Raw genomic sequence first — 19,519 nt, 5'->3', positions numbered from 1 at the left:
TGGTATTTGATCCTGACTGCATACTTCTTTCTCTAAGAGCATCACACCAATCCTGGGTCATATTAGACTTGTGAGGAGTGGGGGTGGTAGCTACACTTATCCTTTCCAAAAATGCTACTGCAAGTTTTAAAGATTAAGCTAGAAGCATGTATGTGCTTTTATGGTGAAATATCTACCTCCTTGCATTATTTCAAGCTCTGTAATTTATTATCTTGCACAGGCAATGTGGTTTATTGTTTAAAAAGGTATAATCTGGTCTACCAGAGAAACAAATATAATAGCCACACACTCAATTGGCCAAGAGTGGAGAAGACAGCATCAAGTAGTACGAGAGACTAAAGTCAGTGTCCAGCTGGAAGTCAGAGGGTGTGTCTAGACTGCTATTAAAAACCTGCAGCTAGCCTGTGCCGCCTGACTCAGGCTACAGCCTGGGCTCTGGGACCACGTGAGGTGGGTCCCACAGATCAGGCTGCAGCCCAAGCCTGGCCCTCCACAGAGCAATTTAACAGTCCTTTAACTGGTCAGCTGGCACAGGCCAGCTGCAGGTTTTTAATTGCAGTTGTGGATCTACTCAAAGCATGGAGGGGTGAGAGAGAGACCAGGTTGAGGGTATGAGTGATAACAGGGACTGATCGGTCAAGAAGAGACCGAGGAAAATGAACATTTCAGGAAAGTGAGGCCACCCTTAAGGCACAGAATCACAATCCAATTCAAATACACACATACCACCAGGTGACATTTTGGGTCAAATGGTACAACTGTGAAATCAACTAACGTGGATTGTTTTGAACACATACATTTGATCAGAAGTCAATCCAATTTGCGGGAAAGTTAACTAATCACAGGACCCTATGAATTTGGCTTTAGCAGGCATTTTATACCAGGAAAGGTTTTTCCTCTTTGTTCTAATTTACAACTGTACTAACCCATCAAATTGGGCTGAAGTGGGATGTAAATATGCACAAGCTTTGTGCTGGTCATCTGCACAGGGGTGAATTCTACCTCAGTGTGGGCTGTGGAAGGGAGCTGTTGTCCAAATCCTCTTCTAATGCCAACTACCCCCTTCTTTATACAAAGACACTATTTGTGAAATTGAACCAGGATACTCAAATTGAGCACATACACCTTTGTAAGGAGCAAAGTTGGAGGATATATTATAATGGTCTTGGATGTTTATCAGCATGACACTCAACCTCAATTACACTGTACACATCAATTGTTGATGGAAATATTTCAATCAACAATTGAAGTTTACAGCTAGGCAGTGAGTGCTCCTTGAACTTAGAGAGTGTGATTTAAGGCTAGTACTTTTGACATGTTGACAATATGTTTTAATGTCTATAAAATAACTTTGATTCTTAAATAACTGTTGTGCAACTCTCATCCTCCATGAGTTTCCACAACTAAAAATATAAATCAAAATTTTAAAATAATTTTGATTTAGAAAAATCTCACTTTTGCCAAGCCAAACCATTACAGGTCACTGGAATAGTATTAAGCAGCCCTGAACAGCTGAAATCCATTTATTGGATTTTGGTTACAGCTTGCTCTTTTTGATCAAGGCAGAAGTGACAGGGGATGTCCTTAGTGCATTCACACCCAACCCTTCACCACCACAATATTCAGATGTTTTCAGTATTTTATTGTTTGACAGGCATTTACAATGTTCCATTCATAGACCTAAAAACATAAAAATAGACCTTCTTTCAGCTTATAAAAGAAATATACAAGAACCTTTGACATAGACATGTCATGACATTATGTACAAGAACAATGGCACCCTCCCAAGCACCAGAGACTTTCCAGTCTTTCCCAACTGACGATATTCCAGTAGGACAGCTAAAACCTCTGCTTTTCTACTAAATTGGGACACAATGGACTTTAGATGATATAGAACAATGAAGTGATGATAAAAGGGTATAGAAATCTTTCTAAAGTTTTTAGGAAAAAGAAAAGAAAAAAAGGTCAGAAGATAGCAAAAGCAGATACAAGAAAGCTTTCAAAAGACTAAGTATAGTGCACTGGTAACCAGCTGGTGGCGGGGTGAGGAGAGAGAGGGGCACAAATGCTGGCTGGGACACAAGACCTCTGTTTTTGGGGCGGGGGGGGGGGACAACTTATGTTTCAAAATATAGTCACAGCTGATCTTATAAAATATAGTCCTAAAGCTATTTATAAAATACCAGGTTTCAAAGTATCTACTCATGTGTCAAACATCAATAGATACAAAGAAAATGTCATTATCTTGCTCTTTTGTAGGTGGAAAGTGAAATGGCAACGCTATATAAATCTAAAAACATTAAAAGTGCTATATTTTCTCTTTAATATTTGTAAGCCTACTTATAAAACACTAGATTTTTTTACCCTGTTTTAGATACTTAAAAAGGTTTGAGAGGTTTGCTTATTTAGAACTTTGTTCATAGTGTATTGCAGTGGAAAAAGCCTTTACAAAGGATTTTATACATACGCTAGTTTCATCCACACTAAGAGTTGGATGAGGTCAGTTTTTGGCCATAAATTCCCCCCCTCACCTAAACCCAAACGTTGTCAGTCATAATGGACCAAATTCATCCCTGATATGACTCCACTGAAGTCATGGATTAATTTAGCCCTCTTTGTAATTCAGTCACATTATTTGTAACATAACTGAATTCCAGTTATCCCTAAGCAGGAGTTTCTAGTTGATATTTTAAATGTAATATAAAAACTAGCCTACTGAACCCTCTGAAAGGCTAGCCTCATATCCTAAGTAAGACTAACATTCTTATCCATTTGTGCCTCTGCATCTCAGGTAAAAAGTACAAAAAAAATTTCAAGTGTTAAATTTGGATCTCTTTCGAGAGTTTGGCAACTTTATAAAATTTTATCTAAAATTAGAGCTTCCAACACTGAAAATAAATTAGCAGACACACCGAGAACGCAGCACAACCAAAATCTCAAAACTTTCCTCACACACTCCTGAAATAAAGGTATAGTCTTTTAAAAGGGAAAAGATTAAGAACACTGCAGCTGTACAGATTAGAAAGGCAGTTTCCTCATTAAGGAGATGAGCCTCTGATTGACATTTCACAGATACAAAAGCCTCTTTGTTCATTGTGCTATCATTTAAGTTGCACATACGTAAGATGCTGACAGTTACTTGTTCTCCAGTGATATTATGCATCCCATTTTAGAATAAATAAAAGTTTAAAAGCCCTTAGTAATATACAGATAGGACTCCAGCTTATTTCAAAATTTTACACTCCCTGCCCACCTTTTAAAAGTTCCTAAAATGTGGCTGCACAGCTTCAGAGTGGTTCAGCTGCCGAAACTGTGTGAGCAAGCTAAGGGATCATGCTCCACAGCATGTATTGGGGGAAGGAGGGGGAAGATATCTACACAGACCATCTAATGAGAAAGTGACAGGTTTAGAGCTCAGTGTTCAGTTTTCTGCTAGGTACAAAGTCTTCACGCCTAACCCAGATGACTTCTTCATTATTACTTTCCACCCCGCCATTGATCCCAGACAGTGCAGCTTGCTTCTTCAATTGAGTCATTCTGGCAGCATGCGTGCCCATTCCATACCGTGCTTTCTCTGCCCGACGTGACTGGCTGCTTGTAATGGAAGCAGCCTGCAACTGCTCCTGAAGTTCTCTGTCAACTGTGGTGCTTTTCGTAGACTCACAGTACTCATCATCATCGCTGAGGATGTCCGTTTCTTTGATGTCCTCCTGCTCCTCGTACTGAGCAAGATCAAACTGTTCCTCTACCCAGCGGTCAGTGTCCCCACCGGCTGTGGGCTGCTGGGACTCTTTTTCAGGGCTGCTTTCGAAGACAGCATCCGAGTCAATGGTAAACCTGTTTCGGGCCAGCCGCCGCCTCCTCCTCCCAAGAGACTTGCTTGGGGCAGACACTGCACACACACAAAAGATAAAATCCCACATGCTTTACACAAGGTAAAAAAGTCTCTCTAAAAAACTAGTCTTCCTAACATCCCTTGGCACCAGCTATCAGGATTTCCCAGCATGACCTACTCCTCCCTATCAATAAGTTGTGCTTTACTTAGCTTCTCATGGAAGCAGGTATTTTTTTTTGCCAGTTGTAAAAAGTTTCTGCTTCTTAGATCCACAAACTGAGATAATGGGCCACAATTACTGTTCCTCCCAAGTGGGTGTCAGGCAGCCAGCATGAAAAGGCATGAGTAGAGCTAAGCTTCTCACCAGCCATGTCCTGCTGCTAATAGACTGCAATAACCCAGCTTGTCCCAAAACTGACTAAGAAATATTGTGGTGCCTCCACAGGAATGATGTAGAATCATTCTAGGCAGTTAGACGGAGCTGAGACACACGAGTTGCCGCCTACTCTTTATGTAGGTGTAAGTGCCCCATCATTGCTGGGCTATTTTCTGGCTCTTGCTTTCATAAGTTCCATCTTCAGCATCAGACCGGTCTGCTAGTTTTGTGACTAGTTCAGATAGCATTTTGGCATCTTCCATGTTGAAATATCTTCATAGGAGGCTCGTCAGACAGAGCAAAGGATGAATTCTCCAGCTGAAGGATCTGCAGAAATGTCAGTGTTATGTGCACACAAAGCTCCACTGTAGGCTGTTGAGATTCGAAGGTTGTTTGTCCCCTCACTGACGGCACCTTCAGTACACATCTATTAAACGCATTCATCTTTGGGAAAAGAATCATTATCCTGAGCCCAAAAAACACAAGTAAATCAGCTCAGGATTTAGGGTTAAAAAAATTTACAAGTAAGGGCCCAGCTTGGGGAGGGGAGTGGAGGGGAGAAATGCATGAGGTTTACCCCCACGGCATCCACCATGCGAATGACTAGACAAACCCACCTAAAAAAGATGACTGACATTTCAAGCATATGGAGCCTCATGAGATGATTGAAGCACTGTGGTACAAATTAGATACCTTTTGGGCTGCCTTTGAATCTTAAATGTGTGAAATCCTTTCCTAGCCTCTGTGAGAAGCCATGCTGTGAATGTTATTGGTGTGGCTTGTTTGTTACAGAGGAGGAAAAGAAGCCTGGTTATCTGGATCTAATGAGCAGAAAAAGTATATTTAGAAGCAAGTTTCTTCCCTCCTTTGTTTAGTGTTTGCCAAACACTAACCTGCTTTTCCCTGTGATTTTTGTGTGTGTGTTTTGCCTGAAGTCAACTGAAAATTAAGTCCACATTTTAAGACAGACCATTTAATCCAGTGCACCTGAGATTTGATGAGGACAAATGCCCACTCCCAATAGAGGTGAAAAAGGAGAAATGGAGGACACATGAAGCAGAACTCATTTCAAACCCTGCTGAAGATTTGAGGTTATGAGCTTGAGACACTTTGGGAGTTGGTTTTGTTTTAAACCACTACTGGTCATCTGTAGAAATCCTGTACATATTTTTGCTACAAAAGCTTTATCCAACTGCAACCCATTTGGCAGATTAAAACGTACAGTTGATTGAAACTGAAAGGTGTCCCATTTGGGCCTCCTACACCAGAAGGATCATTGCTCTGATGTTGAACCTTGAGTGAAGAGTGATATAAATGGAGGCACTTGTTAAGGCTCTTATAGGGATGTGAAGGCAGGTCAGATGCAACACTAACCCTGGTCTATGGGTAATAAATATTATAACTCCAATGTGACCTACAGTGGTGCTGGGGTCAGTGGGATCTTGAAAGTCTGCATCCTTACAGTACCTGCCCTGTTCATTGCTGGCCTTGCACCTTTTAGAGCACACAGTCTTTTCCCTCCAAAAGGAACATATTGTTGGGATGAGGGCAGACTTTCAGTTTTAAGAAGCTGCCTTCTGTGCTTATCACGTAGAATGGTGTGCACAGCCTTCAGAAAATCCTTTCTGTGGTCTGGAGAACTGAAAACAGGGGAAAAAAAGAAAAAAGAAAGTTAGGGCACAAGCTCACAAGAGATCCATAATTCCTGCATGTATGTGACAGAGCAAGATAAATCAATACCAGTACTGAAAGAAAATGAATTGCTCTGCCTGCCTTTCCCTGTCATTCTAATATAAAGTTTTCAAATCAAAAGTTTATAATGTACATCTTGCATTGTTAAATCTGTGCAAGTTTAAACCCACGTCCAAGGAAACAAGCATTCTGCATTATGGAAGTACTGTCTACCTCTCTTCTTCCTTTTCCTCTGATGCCAGCTCCTCACTTATTTGGCAAACATAGTGCAGCTAATGTAATCTCACATATTGTGTGCTTGCATTGGACAGACTAAGCAGAATTCATGAAAATCTCATCTAGACAGCAGGTTGAACTATTTTTAATATCAGCTCAGCAGGGACTTCTATCAATTTAAAAAAAACTACAAATGGTAAACAAAATTCTGAAGTAAGGGTTAACCCTTTTAAATATACAGATTTGATAGACAATATTTGAACATGGCATTGTACTTTGTTCGAAGCCCCTTAACGGTGGGAGTCAAGCCTTGCCAGCATGGAAAGCACTGACCAAACTGGACACTTCTGCAGCTGCCTGGCGTTCTGACAAACGCTCAATTACAGTGCACACAGTATTAAAAACAAAATTTGCATATAGAATTAAATGGCTGGGGGCAAACTTGCAAGCGAAAAAAAATAATATTCCTGTAAAGCTTCAGTATTCATTAAATATGGCTTTGTGCTGTTTAATGAGAATCTTTGCTGGTAGAACTAGTACAAGTTGTATATGTCTTGTGCTATCACCATGTGGCCTGTATTTCTTTTAAGAATGATTAGCATCTAGAAATCCAGCAACAACAGAACACATGGAAGCATGCTCACCTACAGCAGAGGTGGAATGTTCTCTCTGGTCTGCCTTCGGACTCAGATTTAACATGAACAATCTCGCACACAGAATTGGTCTCTGCATCTAGAGAGATGGAGAACCTTTTGTACCATGTTATACTACTTACTTATATATGGGGGTCACATTATGTTGTAATTTCAACTAGAATTGAGATGTACTCTAACCATGAGAAAAAACAAACAGTTTTATTAAATTTAAAAAGGTATCCTAGAACATAAATTGATCACAAATCCTAGCAGAAGGGCACTTGGTTATGACTCCTACGCTTGGTCACACAGAGTTACATACCCGACAATAAAAATTAAACCATTAAGGTCAAAGACTTTTCATAACCCTCCACAATTTAAAGACTTTTAAAATTCCCAAGATAACAAAACTAGGTGTATAATAGTTAAGTCTGAACTTATTTATCATTTTCACAGTGTACATAGTTCTGCAGCTGCATCGTCTTCCACAGAGGCTTTATTGAGGCAAACAGACCTCCCTGAAGTATATAAATCTAGGCATCAAGATTTTCTCTGGTAGCAACAGCAAAGTGGTTACACGGCCTTGGCCAGAGTGAGTGTTTGTTTTATTTGAAATGCAAAGTATTGTCCACAAAAAAAAAATTCAAACTTTGAAACCCAAAACTCATTTTTTCTTGGAGAGTTTTCCACAGTTTTCAAGTACAGCTTTTGCCTTCTCTCCTCTTACAACCCACTAGAAGGCAGAAGAGGAGAGAAACAAAAATGGGAGGTAGAGAAACACAAAGTCAGTTTTAGAACTTGTTTGTTTGTTATATAAATCAACCACCACACACACACACACACCCCTCCCATAAAGAGCATATGTTGGATGGGCACTTTAACAGACTTATGAATACATTTCAACATTACCTGTACTTGCTAGTGCGCGAACCTGCAGAGCTTCTAAGGGAATCATGTGACGAAAACGGAATGGGTCCCAGTCTTCGTAAATTGAAGCCCTATGTGATCCTCCCTGAATCAAAAGAGAGAGTCAGGAAAGTTTACACTAGGAATTCAGAGGCTTGGCATTTTTTGGTGATAGGAACCATAGAAATGCCTATGAAGAAGTTTCATGAATATTAGGTCACAGGAAGGAAGTAGAGACAAAATGTCACCATGCCACAATGATCAGTTCTCAACACCTCAAAAAAACCCCAACACACTTCACATTAATGGTACAACAGAGCTGGACTTGACATAACTGCAGCCATTGTGTACTCAGCCCATCATTATTGGAAAGCAGGACCACCACGTAGTCAGGAATAATCTGGCATTTGCCTAAGCAAACAAAACAACAAATGCTTTAATAAAAAATAAAATTCATAAAAAATATAAATAGCTAACCCTGGATCTGGGTGTCTGTGACCATAAGTTTCTTGCTAGAAGTTACTTTGCTAATAAGTAAAGTTAAGTTTTTTGCTAAGGCTAAAAAAAATTGTTAACCCTTGGGGGTTACTATAAGTCATGTATTTTGTTTTAAGCAACTGCTACAAAAATTAGCCAAAATGTGCAATTTAAAGAGAAAAAAATTTCAAAGAACTAAACAACTGACGTCCAACTCCCCAGTGGATGACCAGTTACCACCATCTCAAACTTAGAGTACCCCAGATATAGATACCCAGGCTATTGCTCTTTTAAATGTGTGCTTTAGACTCGAACAAAACATTTTAAATACAAGCAATCTTGTGTACCAGTTATCAGAGGTGTTGTGTCGCTCATTAATTTCCTAAAATTATCTAAAAAAAAAGTATGTGTTATTTGAACCCATAGTTGTGAGTTCAAATATCCTCAGGTAACACTACCTGGAGGTGGTTTGCTATTTCTTGGCTCATGGATCGCAATTAAGCACATTAACTTCCACAAAGACTATCATTCTGCACAAAATAGGCTTGCCCACTCTATCCCCCTTCCAAAAATTCTTCTCAACTCAAAAACCATCATCTCACACCAATATTGTCTCTATACTATGTCAGTTGGGAACCAGCATTAATAACCAATGCGACTGGCCCCAAAACAGTAAACTATGGCCTTAGTGCAGCGATGTGTTTAAAGTTATGCAACTGCAATCCCACTGATTCCAAAGACGACACATTTGAATGTTTAGCTAGATTGAGGCCTATGTAACTGCAAGCCACCAACATTTACTCAGTGGTGATGATGTGTGCACAAACCAAAGTCTAATACTAAAGCCCATGTTTTACATTCACTAGCCATTACAGTGACTGATGAAAGCCATACAGAAGAAAGGCATTACATTTAACGTGGTTCATGATTTCAGAAGGGGTAAAGTTTAGAGATGTCAAATATGCCTTGAATACATTAGTCACAAAGCTCCCTCTGCCCTTTAATCAAGGAAACACCCTATCCCAGCAAGGATACAGAACTGGGTTACAAGATGCACATTCAGCAAACAGGCAGGGTGAGCAGAGTAGGAAGCCAACAATCCATATTTCAGAGATGTTAGCTAAAGAATCTTATCACTCCAAGAATAAGAAATGCAATGTTTAAATGAGAACTATTGTCAGTCCTTACTAGGCAAGAGAGTCTCAATGACACAGGGATGGAATCTCTCCCCCCTTGTAGCTATGAAAGCCAACACAAGTATACAGTACAGTGTTTATGCACTTTGAGTTTTTAGTTAGTATTACATGCCATAGAGAAGTTACTCATGAATGAACATTAGATATCCAACTACCATCATACCCCATAAGCATCTTTTATTTAACCACCCTCTTTCACATTACCAGGACCCTTGCTATTTTAGACCTGCATGAAGCCCACCTCCCCCACATTTAATCAAAAAAGGATCACACTGCATATTTCTAAGATTTCACAGCACTAGTATCATAGGCATGTCTGGCCTTGTCACTATTATGGGTACTTTAATAAGGCAATAATGGCATTTTGTTGTTATTACTTTTATTAAAACTTTAACTTGAAGCACAAACAAAAAACAGTAAGGAGGCAGAACCAAAAATACACCTATGGCACTATGTAAATTATACATGTACACTATACTTGAAGTATTTTTGACCTACTAGATAGGCTACTAACCTATTGCACCATGCAGCTATCTATATTAGTTAGAGAATTGATTATTTTTACTGCTCCTATCCCCAAAAGATGGTTCACGTTTCTATAATAGCTATTCTTGGATTATGCTGCACAGCAAGTATTCCCTGCATAAAGATAATGGTTTCCAGAAGTTTTGTTCATTTTGAAGATTTTTTTGTATTAATGTAACTATTACAATTTAAAATAAAAGGCGGAACTGCCACCACAACCAGAATGCCGTAAAACTACCCATAACCACATATGAAAATGCTGCCCCCCACACACATTCTACCAGATTTTTAAATATTTATCTTTACAGATATAAATAAAATATTTCAAGCCAAATTAGAAACTGTGCATTTAACTGTTTTGTGACTCTGCTATCTCTCTCTCTTGTTCCTTTAAGGTAATGTCTCTTGTAGCCCCAAAGGATGCAAAGATATTGGATATAATCAAGGAATTTACTAAGTCCACTAAATTTAGAGAAACTATAAATGATTGCTGCATTCTGGAAATACATGAGTTGTATGTCACAAGGAGTACTCAAAGATATAAGCACCAAAATGGTGTATAGCTTTTTAATTTTCTTTTTATATTTCAAAGGGAGGGGCGAGATTCCATTAACATTTGGATAACAGAAATATAGTCCTTGAGATGAATGAAACAGGAACCCTCCAGACAAGAAAAGGAGGGAAGGAATTTGTTATACACCAACACCTTTTACTGGATATCAATAGAAGCTGCAAAGAAACAGCTGAAAGCAGTTTGAAAAGCACCCAAACAGAATCAAGAGGGCAGCCACCCTCCAGCAACCCGTGAAACCAGGATGTAAAAGGAGGTCAGCATGTGGCACTCCAGAGTTCACCGAAATCACAAAAGCAGCTGCAGAATCTCGGAGTGCTACTGACACTAAGACCCAGCCACATGGCAAACCCTCCCCTTTCCCAGGGTCACAAGATTGAGAAAAAGCAGTGAGCTTTCATTTCAGATATTTTGTTCTTTAAGATAAGTAACAAAAGTTCCTTGGTAAGTCTACACTGTTTCTAGTGAGACCCCAAAAAACTGGATTTGGATTTTAACAAAGTAGTGCCCTAAACAAAGGGGAAAACCTGCTTATGATACTACTTTGGCCTAGAGAGTTTTAAAACTATACCTTTAAGCAATTATTTCTAGTACTTTAAAACTAGTCCATTTCATATCAAACATTAAATACAGCAGAGACCACATTTCTAAGACTGCCTTAAGGCAAAGTGCAACTCTCTTCCTTGGGGAATTACTTTAAGTGTGGTAAGTGTATTTAGAGATAAAGAACTGATAATGGAGAATTATAAGTGAATGCAATAAAAAACTTTGGATATTTGTATTTTTTGTTTTCTAGTATAACTGCTTGACCTCAATTCTGTTCTATGACAATTGCTTGCATGTGTATTGTGTGTTCAGTACATGCCCTCAAGTATTTGTTGAATCTACACTGGATTGATGAACTGCTGATTACATACTTCTATGGTTCTTGGCAACCAGTCAAGAAGTCAAAGGCAACCAGTCAAAGGCAAGAACACCAACTGTCCTGATTTGAGAATTTTGTCCAAGCTAAGTGCTGTTCTGAAGAGAACCTACTGTTAGAAGTTAGTAAACTAGTGCTGCCTGGACTCAGACCAGCCTTCCTTTCTGAGAAACTTACCTTATTAAGCACAGTGGCCCAGAACAGTCTAAGAAGGAGTCATCCTAATTAAATGCTATCCCAATATTGGCTACACTCCCACTGATCAAATGGGCAAAGCTAGTTGTTTGACTGTAGTTTTAAAATCTAACTGGCACTTCAACAAATTCGTAAAATTGACTCCATTCACACTGACACAGGTCAAATTCCAATTTGCAAATCAGAAAGGAAGTTACATGTTTAACCTGACTGGGGACTACCTGATTGTAAAATCTTTACAACCTACATGCACAACGACATAAAAAGATTAGCTAATCAATATTTGTACATGTAAACCATTTCAGTGGCTACATATAATTAAAAAATCTTGGCCTTGCTCATTTTGGATCCCCTAATACATATTCAAAGTAGCAACAAAAAACTTACAAGTTTCTTCTTCTGTTTGGAACCATCTTTGTATACAAGGACAACAGCAGTTTTGAACACTACAGAAAGATTTAAAAAAAACAAAAAAAACAACCCAGTCAGTAATGGTCTCTGTACCTTTGTCTCCTGTAAAGCCCAAGCGCACACAGAAGTCAGACACACACCATTAATCATGACAAGATCATACACATTCCTGGTAAGCCTTTGTTTCAGTCAAGGGTGAGGAGGGGAAAAGAGCAAGAGGATAATTATAAAGACTCCATGTTCCTGTATTATTCTCTCCTCCCTCACCCCCAGGAGAAATTAACTGTTGTGTAAATTCTAAGGTGGCTTTGATGTTACAGAATTCATAAGTTAACTGTTCTTTAAATGGTTATTCACACACACAATGACATGTTTGCAAATTACAGGATTCTATCTGAAATAAAATGTTTTGTTGTGTGTTTTAAACCCATCTGGCTAAGCCCACTGAGTGGTTGGTGTATTATTAGTACTACAGTAGTGCCTGAGAGCCCCCAATCATGGATCAGGGCCTCATTGAGCTAGGCACTTGTCAGGGTTCCCTCCCCACTCTGGGGTACAGATGTAGGGACCTGCATGAAAGACCCCCAAGCTTATTTCTACCAGCTTAGCTTAAAATTTCCTCAAGGCACAAATCTTTCCTTGTCCTGGGATGGGTACTGCTGCCACCACCAAGTGAGTTAGACAAAGATTCAGGAAAAGGACCACTTGGAATTCCTGTTTCCCCAAAATATGCCCCCAAGCCCTTCACCCCCTTTCCTGGAGAGGCTTGAGAATAATATATCAACCAAATAGGTTAACAAGGTGAGCACAGACCAGACTTTGGGGTTTTTATGACACTAAAACCCAATCAGATTCTTAAAAGAACAGAACTTGATTTTACAGAGGTGCTTCTTTTTCTTTATAATAAAGATGGAAGGTAATTTCACAGGGTAATAAGATTCAAAACAGAGAATTCCCCTCTAGGCAAAACTTTTAAGTTACCAAAAAAAAAAAACCCAAAACCAGGAATAAACCTCCCTCTTAGCATAGGGACAATTCACAAGCTAAAACAAAAGATAGGAAGGAAATGCATTTCCTATTACTTAGGATTTGTAATCTTAGATGCTTAGTTCAGGTATGGCTTTGGAACATGTATTTTCCCTGCCCCGATTCCTCACTGACCAGGAGAGAGCACACAGAGAGACAACACAAAAACTTTCCCCCACAGATTTTAAAGCATCTTCTCCCCTTATTGGTTCTTTTGGTCAGGTGCCAACCAGGTTATTTGAGCTTCTTAACCCTTTACAGGTAAGGGAGGGATTTTATGCTACCATTAGCTGTATGTTCATGACAGCACTGTTCAAAAACAGAATCACCAACAACAAAAGAGATAGTCCCTGATTAGTTGCATGCAAGGAGTCATAGGGCTGACACTACATTTAACAGACCAATGGCTTATTTGGACCACTGATGTCTGTGACAGTGGCCTATAAATAGGAGTCAATACACAGTTATAGCTGGAATGTTGCATGCACATTATGGGAAAGTATGTTGGAATTTGGGTTTAAAGAATCAGGCAAAGGAATGAAATCATAATTTCCATAGTGGCCCACAGAGACACCCCCTTCGTTTTAGAATATTTGTCTCGAGGTTTTATAAAGAGGATTTAAAACTCTTTGTACAATAACTGAAAATGAATACACATCCCCCAAATCACTGAACTGATGTCAATCACCACTTTTATTTTGGAGGCATGCTCTCCCATTTCCCGGACCACAGGACCAGTCTATACACAATTGAAAGACAAAGGGCTTGGGCAGCTGCTCATCAGCGAGACAGCAGGAACGAAAGTGGTTCCTTTGTCGTGCTAGTGTTGCGACATCCTCAGTGGGTAGCTGAAGAGTTTTATTTACAATGGCAATATTGAAAATTAGTAGCCACTGGCTTTCCAAGTGCTATTAGCAAATTGCTAGATCAAGACAGCCACTTGGCTACATCGGAGAGTTAAAACAAAAACCACCCAAAAAAGCCAACCACCTCTAGATCATTGATACTGAGACCTTAGTGGTTCAGGAGCCAAATTAGCAATCAGCATCACCCAAAAGATCCACAGTAGTAAATAAACAATGAATTCACACTATTTATATACTTATATTCTCACAGCAACAGGACTGACCAAGTATTCTACAATTGGTTAATAACATAGTAAAAGCATCCTCATTAATAATTAAATCAGTTTTAATATGTGCTGCAAAGAACCACAGGAGACACATTACAGAGTCTCAGTCAAAGTATCATTGTCCTAGGGGTGATTCTAAAAGCAAGAGAGTGAAGTGCCATGAATTAGGCTACTGAAACAAATCAATCAAGGGTAGGGGGGGAGGGTTGCTAACATGTAGAGGGAGGTTTTAGCTACTCACTTTCTATGGACTTTGATACTGTAACTGAGTGAGTAGAATCTGGCCCAGAGGGGTAGCCGTGTTAGTCTGGATCTGTAAAAGTAGCAAAGAGTCCTGTGGCACCTTATAGACTAACAGCCGTTTTGGAGCATGAGCTTTTGCGGGTGAATACCCACTTCCTCAGATGCATCCGACGAAGTGGGTATTCACCCACGAAAGCTCATGCTCCAAAACGGCTGTTAGTCTATAAGGTGCCACAAGACTCTGTTACAGTAGTTGCTTGAATTGAATCTCTCCAGATTTACATCACTAAGAGCAGAATTTGGCCCTTTACATTCAGGGGCAAATCGTTATGCATTTAATTTTCAAGTTCCAGATGATGTAGCAAGAACACTGTTAGGTAACTGTCATTCTCTACGTACATTTATCACAGTCTTAGGTGTCTGCTCCAGTAAGATCTATTTGTGCAATCCTATTTGTGTTTGAAAGAATCACCAGAGTACATACCAAATGCTGCTAACTCAGGTTCCTTCTTCCATTTCCCCAGTGATGCAGGAGGGTTAAGCCAGATCACTGTATTATGCAAAAGTAAGTCTCCCATGGAAAGGTCTGCAACCTGCCAATCATAAACATATGAAAATACAAAAGCACCAGTGTAAAGGGTTTTCACTGCTTTAGTAAAATTCATCTAAATCTACTCTAAAAAGCAGCAAACTTTTGGATCAAGATTTTCCATCAGGACTAGGCAGTTGCAATCATGTGCAAACAGATTGTGCCAAATGCTAACTGCGTTCAATGCTAACTGATCATACATGCAATCAAATCCCTAATTTGTGCGCGTAAGTTAGGTACAGCCTAGTGTTGAAAGTCTGCAGGAAGGTTTAATTTCACAAAGAAGCAGCCAAAAATCTCTCTGAACTCTTACAATATTTGTCCATCTCTCCCTGTTTCAGTTTCTCTTTATGTTGTTTTACATTTAATGTGCTCTAAGAATTGAATATTTCTACTAGCTGAAGCCAGCCACAGTGCTTCTGGTACACAACTTTGCCTCCTGTACACAGCTCTGCCAGGGAATATCAATTGAACCTGCAAGTCCGACATATTTCCTGAGCACAGACTAATAACGGTGCTAACCTTTGTGGGCAGACATACAATAAAGTAGTCAAGACAACTAGATTTTTCACTTCGATTTCCAGAGGCAACAAGTCAGTTTCATTAAGACTCACCCTTTCCCCTCCCCCGTGAACACACAAATTGAGAATTCAGCACTTGTGAGAAGCGCTACGTTGACATCTCTGGAAAGCTAAGTCCTCCATTTAACCACAGAACAGAGTAGAACACGGGTAACAGCAGTGCCTGCTTCCCCACACTGTCCCCCTGCCCTGAACTGGTGGGATCTCTAGGCCCTAGGGTAACCTAGTCTCGCTTGTGTTTAAATGTCAATAAGTTACTAGCACACAAGACTGCTCTTCAATCCAGGGTTATAGCACTTCCACTCACTCCTGCCTACCAGACTCAACTCTGGTCTCCACATACTTCTGGCTAGTCTCAATACCAACTGTCCAACTCTGCTTGCACCTGCGGCCTTCACAGTGCTGCTAACCCCAGGACTACCCTCCTCCATGAGCACAACTGCCTCTCCTGCTTGACCTCCACTGCCTCCAAGTTGCTGCTGAAGCTCACCCCTCCCATCCCAGCCCCACTTTCTCATCTCAAGACTCTCCTCACCATTCTTGCAGGCTGCTGCTCTAGTCCCCCTTCTCTGCTTTGTTGAATCCCCATCTCATACCTTAGTCTCACCAGCCTTCCATGGTGAGGTTCCACCTTGAAAGAGTTCAAAAGAAGTGGTCTACATTTTCAGAAGTAACTAGCAATTCTGAGATGTCCAATTTGAAATGGGCCTTATTGTCACAGGGTAAGCATTCAGCACTCTCTGGAAATCATGCCCCTTTAAGGAGTATTGAGATGGGCACCCAAAATCACCACTCACGGCTGAAACATTGTTTCTATGTATTGGTCTCCAAGACTATACCATACCTTTAAGAACTTTTAGCATGTCGTGCCAGACACAATGCAGAAAAAGGAATTTGTAATGGTAGCTGTAACCATATACAGTAATTCATACCAGAAGAGAGACTCCGGAATAACAGACTTGTAAAAGAAAGCCAAGAATAAAATCCTTACCTCTTTTTTTTCCCCCGTCTGTTCTGCTATGAGCTGATCAAACACTGCACCATACTCTTCATGTATTTTCTGCATTTCATTAATATGGCTGGCAACTTTGTTCATTGTTTTTATGGCCACTAGAGGAAAAAAGCAAGTGGAAAATAACTAGTTGCTTCATGGAAAGAGTGAGGGGAAAGAAACGTTCCCTACCCCCCAGTTTAGCAGGTAAACACTGTTCCATAGTTCAGCACCTTACCATCAAGGTGATAGTGTTCTTCACTGTCTGCATCAGTCAGAGTGAAGAGTTCCCTCAGCAGGAGAGGGTACTTTAGTATTCGCTGGATAGGTTTGATAAGGTAAGACTCCAGTGTTGAGGAGTGTTGCCGTCTAGGATTCTGAGCATCCAAAAATGCCTTAAAAGCAGTGTCTGTCTTAGCTAGAAGTTAGAATTAAAAATTGTTTTTAAATTAGCCCAAACATCTGCCAGTATGAAGTAACTTTTTAGAGGGTGCAATTCACTTGCCTAGAATAAGCATGGTTTGTGGAAAAATACACATTTTGATCAAGTATACAATACCATGTTTTATACACTTCAAGTTTTTAGTTAGTATCAAATGCCATAGAGAAGTAACTCATGACTGATCATACCATGATAAACATCTTTTATTTAACCATCCTCTGTCACATTATTTCTAGTACCGTAGAGCGGTATGAAGCCCACCAACCCTCCTCCCTCCCACTAGTTTAATCAAAAAGTGTCACTGCTATTTATAAGAATTCACAGCAGTAGTGTCATAGGTATGTCTGGTCTTGTTAATATTACATGCATCTTTAATTGCATTTTGTTGTTAGTCTTCAGCCTTAAAGTACAGCACAAACAGCAAACATGAAAAAATTTGTAAGGAAGTGGAACAGAATATACCGATGGAACTAAATAAATTATACACGTACGTTATACTGGTGATATATTTCAGACATACTAGATAGAGGCATGGCGCAGTAAATTGTTAGCAATGCTCTATTTATAGGCAGGATGATTTTTCCACTCCTCCCAACCCCAGAGATTGTTCAAGAATGGATACTATAAAAATATGAGTATGCTGTACAGCAAATATTCCCTCCATAAGGATAACTGTTTCCAGGAGAAGCTGAGCATTTAGTAAACAGTTATATCAATACAGTAAAGTTATTATTACAATTTAAAATAACAAAGGCACTGCCACTGCAACCAGAAGGCCATAGGACCACCCAAAACTGCATATGAAAATGCTGCAATACATATACATTCTACCAGACTTTTAAAGATTTATCTTTGGAGCAAGCAGGGCTCCAAATCGGAGTCTACAATTCAACAAATAAAAGGATATTAAAAGGCTAACAGCCAAAGATACCCAGCTTATGTCCTTAATAAGGTCAATCTAGATGCTGCCAGGAGAGAGCATAAAAGCGGCAGGCAACAAATCATTTATTCAGGAGGATTGCCAGCATCTGTCTGCATGGTAAATAGAGTTTACAATTAAAAAAAAACAAAATCAGAAGTCTTCTGGTTTATTTATCTGACATCAAGTGCTCCTTGAAAAATCAGAGCATATTTTTTCTAATTATGTTGCTCCTGCAACCGGAGCTGCTAGTCTACTCACCACCCAAAATAAAAATATAATTATACGAAGCTTTGCTGAATCCACTACTAGATTAACTCTTTCAAGGTGAAAGTCACTCCCGCAGAGCGGTCACATTGAAACCCAGCTCCACAGGCACTTTGGGCACAGCTGCTCTTCAGCATGGTATGGAGGTGGAGATCTTCTGCAGCACCTCATGGAGAGGGAGGAAAAGGGGCTACACACGCTGACCCAGATTAGAATAGTAGCAGCAGAGGAAGCAACAGGAAGATTTTCCTTGTCCTCCACTCCCTGCCAAGTTTCTTTGGGTTTCAACCTAGGACATTAGCCAGACTTCTGTAGTACACAGCCCTTAATGCCTGTGGGTATCACAAGCTTCACTCCAAGTGCAAAGACACACTTATTTGACCTGCCTTCTCCAACATCCCCGCCTTCCCCCTCCCCACCCCCTTGCACACTGACTCTATCCTGCATGCACAATTCTCCCTGGGGGAAGGGGGAGAATGCACAAACTGTGCAGGACAGATGTTAGTCACATTGCTTAAAATGTGCTACTGGAAAGAGCTCAGATGCTATCTTAGTAAGGGTGTTATAAAAACCACGTTAGTACTAGTGTAGATAAAGCTGTGTGTGAGCCCTCTGCACTGGGATAGACTTTACTATCATAATGTTAACAGGATTCTCAGTTGGCATTTTGGCACACGCATTGGTGTCAATTTTTGTGCTTTGTCAGACTGACAACACCTGCAGCCTTTGCACTGTCAGCCACATCCTATGTTGTGCAAAGGCAGTTTTCCACATCAAAGGAGTGTTTGGAAAAGATACACATAAAGCACGCAGATCTTACCTTTTACTAAAACTTTTGGAACTTTAGTGTGGCTGGCACAGAAGGCACTGTACAGCTTGAAACGGTCAGCATAGTAAAGAAAGGATCCACCCAAGGAAAACAACACTTTCTAGGATTTAAAGAAGTGCGAAAAACCACAAATCATTAGATTTCCTTTTGACAAAGCTATTGAAATCAGACCACTTAGAAAGAATAAGATCTTCTGTGCCATGTTTTATGGCTATCACACATTATAATGTTCCTGACCATCTATACTAGGTTCTCATCCTGCCTGGGAACATTCAGTAATAGCAACTGATCAGAAGATTAGGTGAGGGGGGAATTCCTCACCAGGTAGCTGGAGAAGAACAGAAGGTCAGAGATTCTTTTCTACCTGCTCTATATAATCTACTGTAGAACTGACTGACTATTTCCTGTTTAAATTGGTGTTGATCTAGAATAAGGGCTCTCAAACTGGGGGTTGGGACCCCTCAGGGGATTGTGAGGTTATTACATGGGGTGTTGTGAGCTGTCAGCCTCCACCCCAAACCCTGCTTTGCCTCCAGCATTTAT

At 40.1% G+C, this 19,519-nt stretch overlaps 1 protein-coding gene across 4 annotated transcripts in view; it reads right to left on the bottom strand.

Annotated features, from left to right (window-relative positions):
- Nucleotides 1-1,621: 1,621 nt before the first annotated feature.
- The window catches only part of TIAM1 (T cell lymphoma invasion and metastasis 1), a 290,505-nt gene continuing 272,607 nt past the window's right edge, over nt 1,622-19,519 (bottom strand). For all 4 annotated transcript variants that reach the window (XM_030579292.1, XM_030579273.1, XM_030579282.1 and 1 more), the window contains 9 exons: nt 18,968-19,076; nt 16,758-16,937; nt 16,520-16,638; nt 14,843-14,951; nt 11,934-11,992; nt 7,664-7,766; nt 6,764-6,851; nt 5,679-5,851; nt 1,622-3,892 (listed from right to left, as the gene is read on the bottom strand). In XM_030579292.1, the coding sequence (XP_030435152.1) occupies nt 3,408-3,892; nt 5,679-5,851; nt 6,764-6,851; nt 7,664-7,766; nt 11,934-11,992; nt 14,843-14,951; nt 16,520-16,638; nt 16,758-16,937; nt 18,968-19,076 (1,425 nt within the window). In that variant the 3' untranslated portion in view covers nt 1,622-3,407. The remainder of the gene's footprint in view (nt 3,893-5,678; nt 5,852-6,763; nt 6,852-7,663; nt 7,767-11,933; nt 11,993-14,842; nt 14,952-16,519; nt 16,639-16,757; nt 16,938-18,967; nt 19,077-19,519) is intronic.

Source organism: Gopherus evgoodei, chromosome 1 (genome assembly GCF_007399415.2).
Source record: "Gopherus evgoodei ecotype Sinaloan lineage chromosome 1, rGopEvg1_v1.p, whole genome shotgun sequence".
Lineage (NCBI taxonomy): Eukaryota > Metazoa > Chordata > Testudines > Testudinidae > Gopherus > Gopherus evgoodei.
Note: the sequence above shows the minus strand (reverse complement) of the source record. Positions and strands in the feature narration are given on the sequence as shown.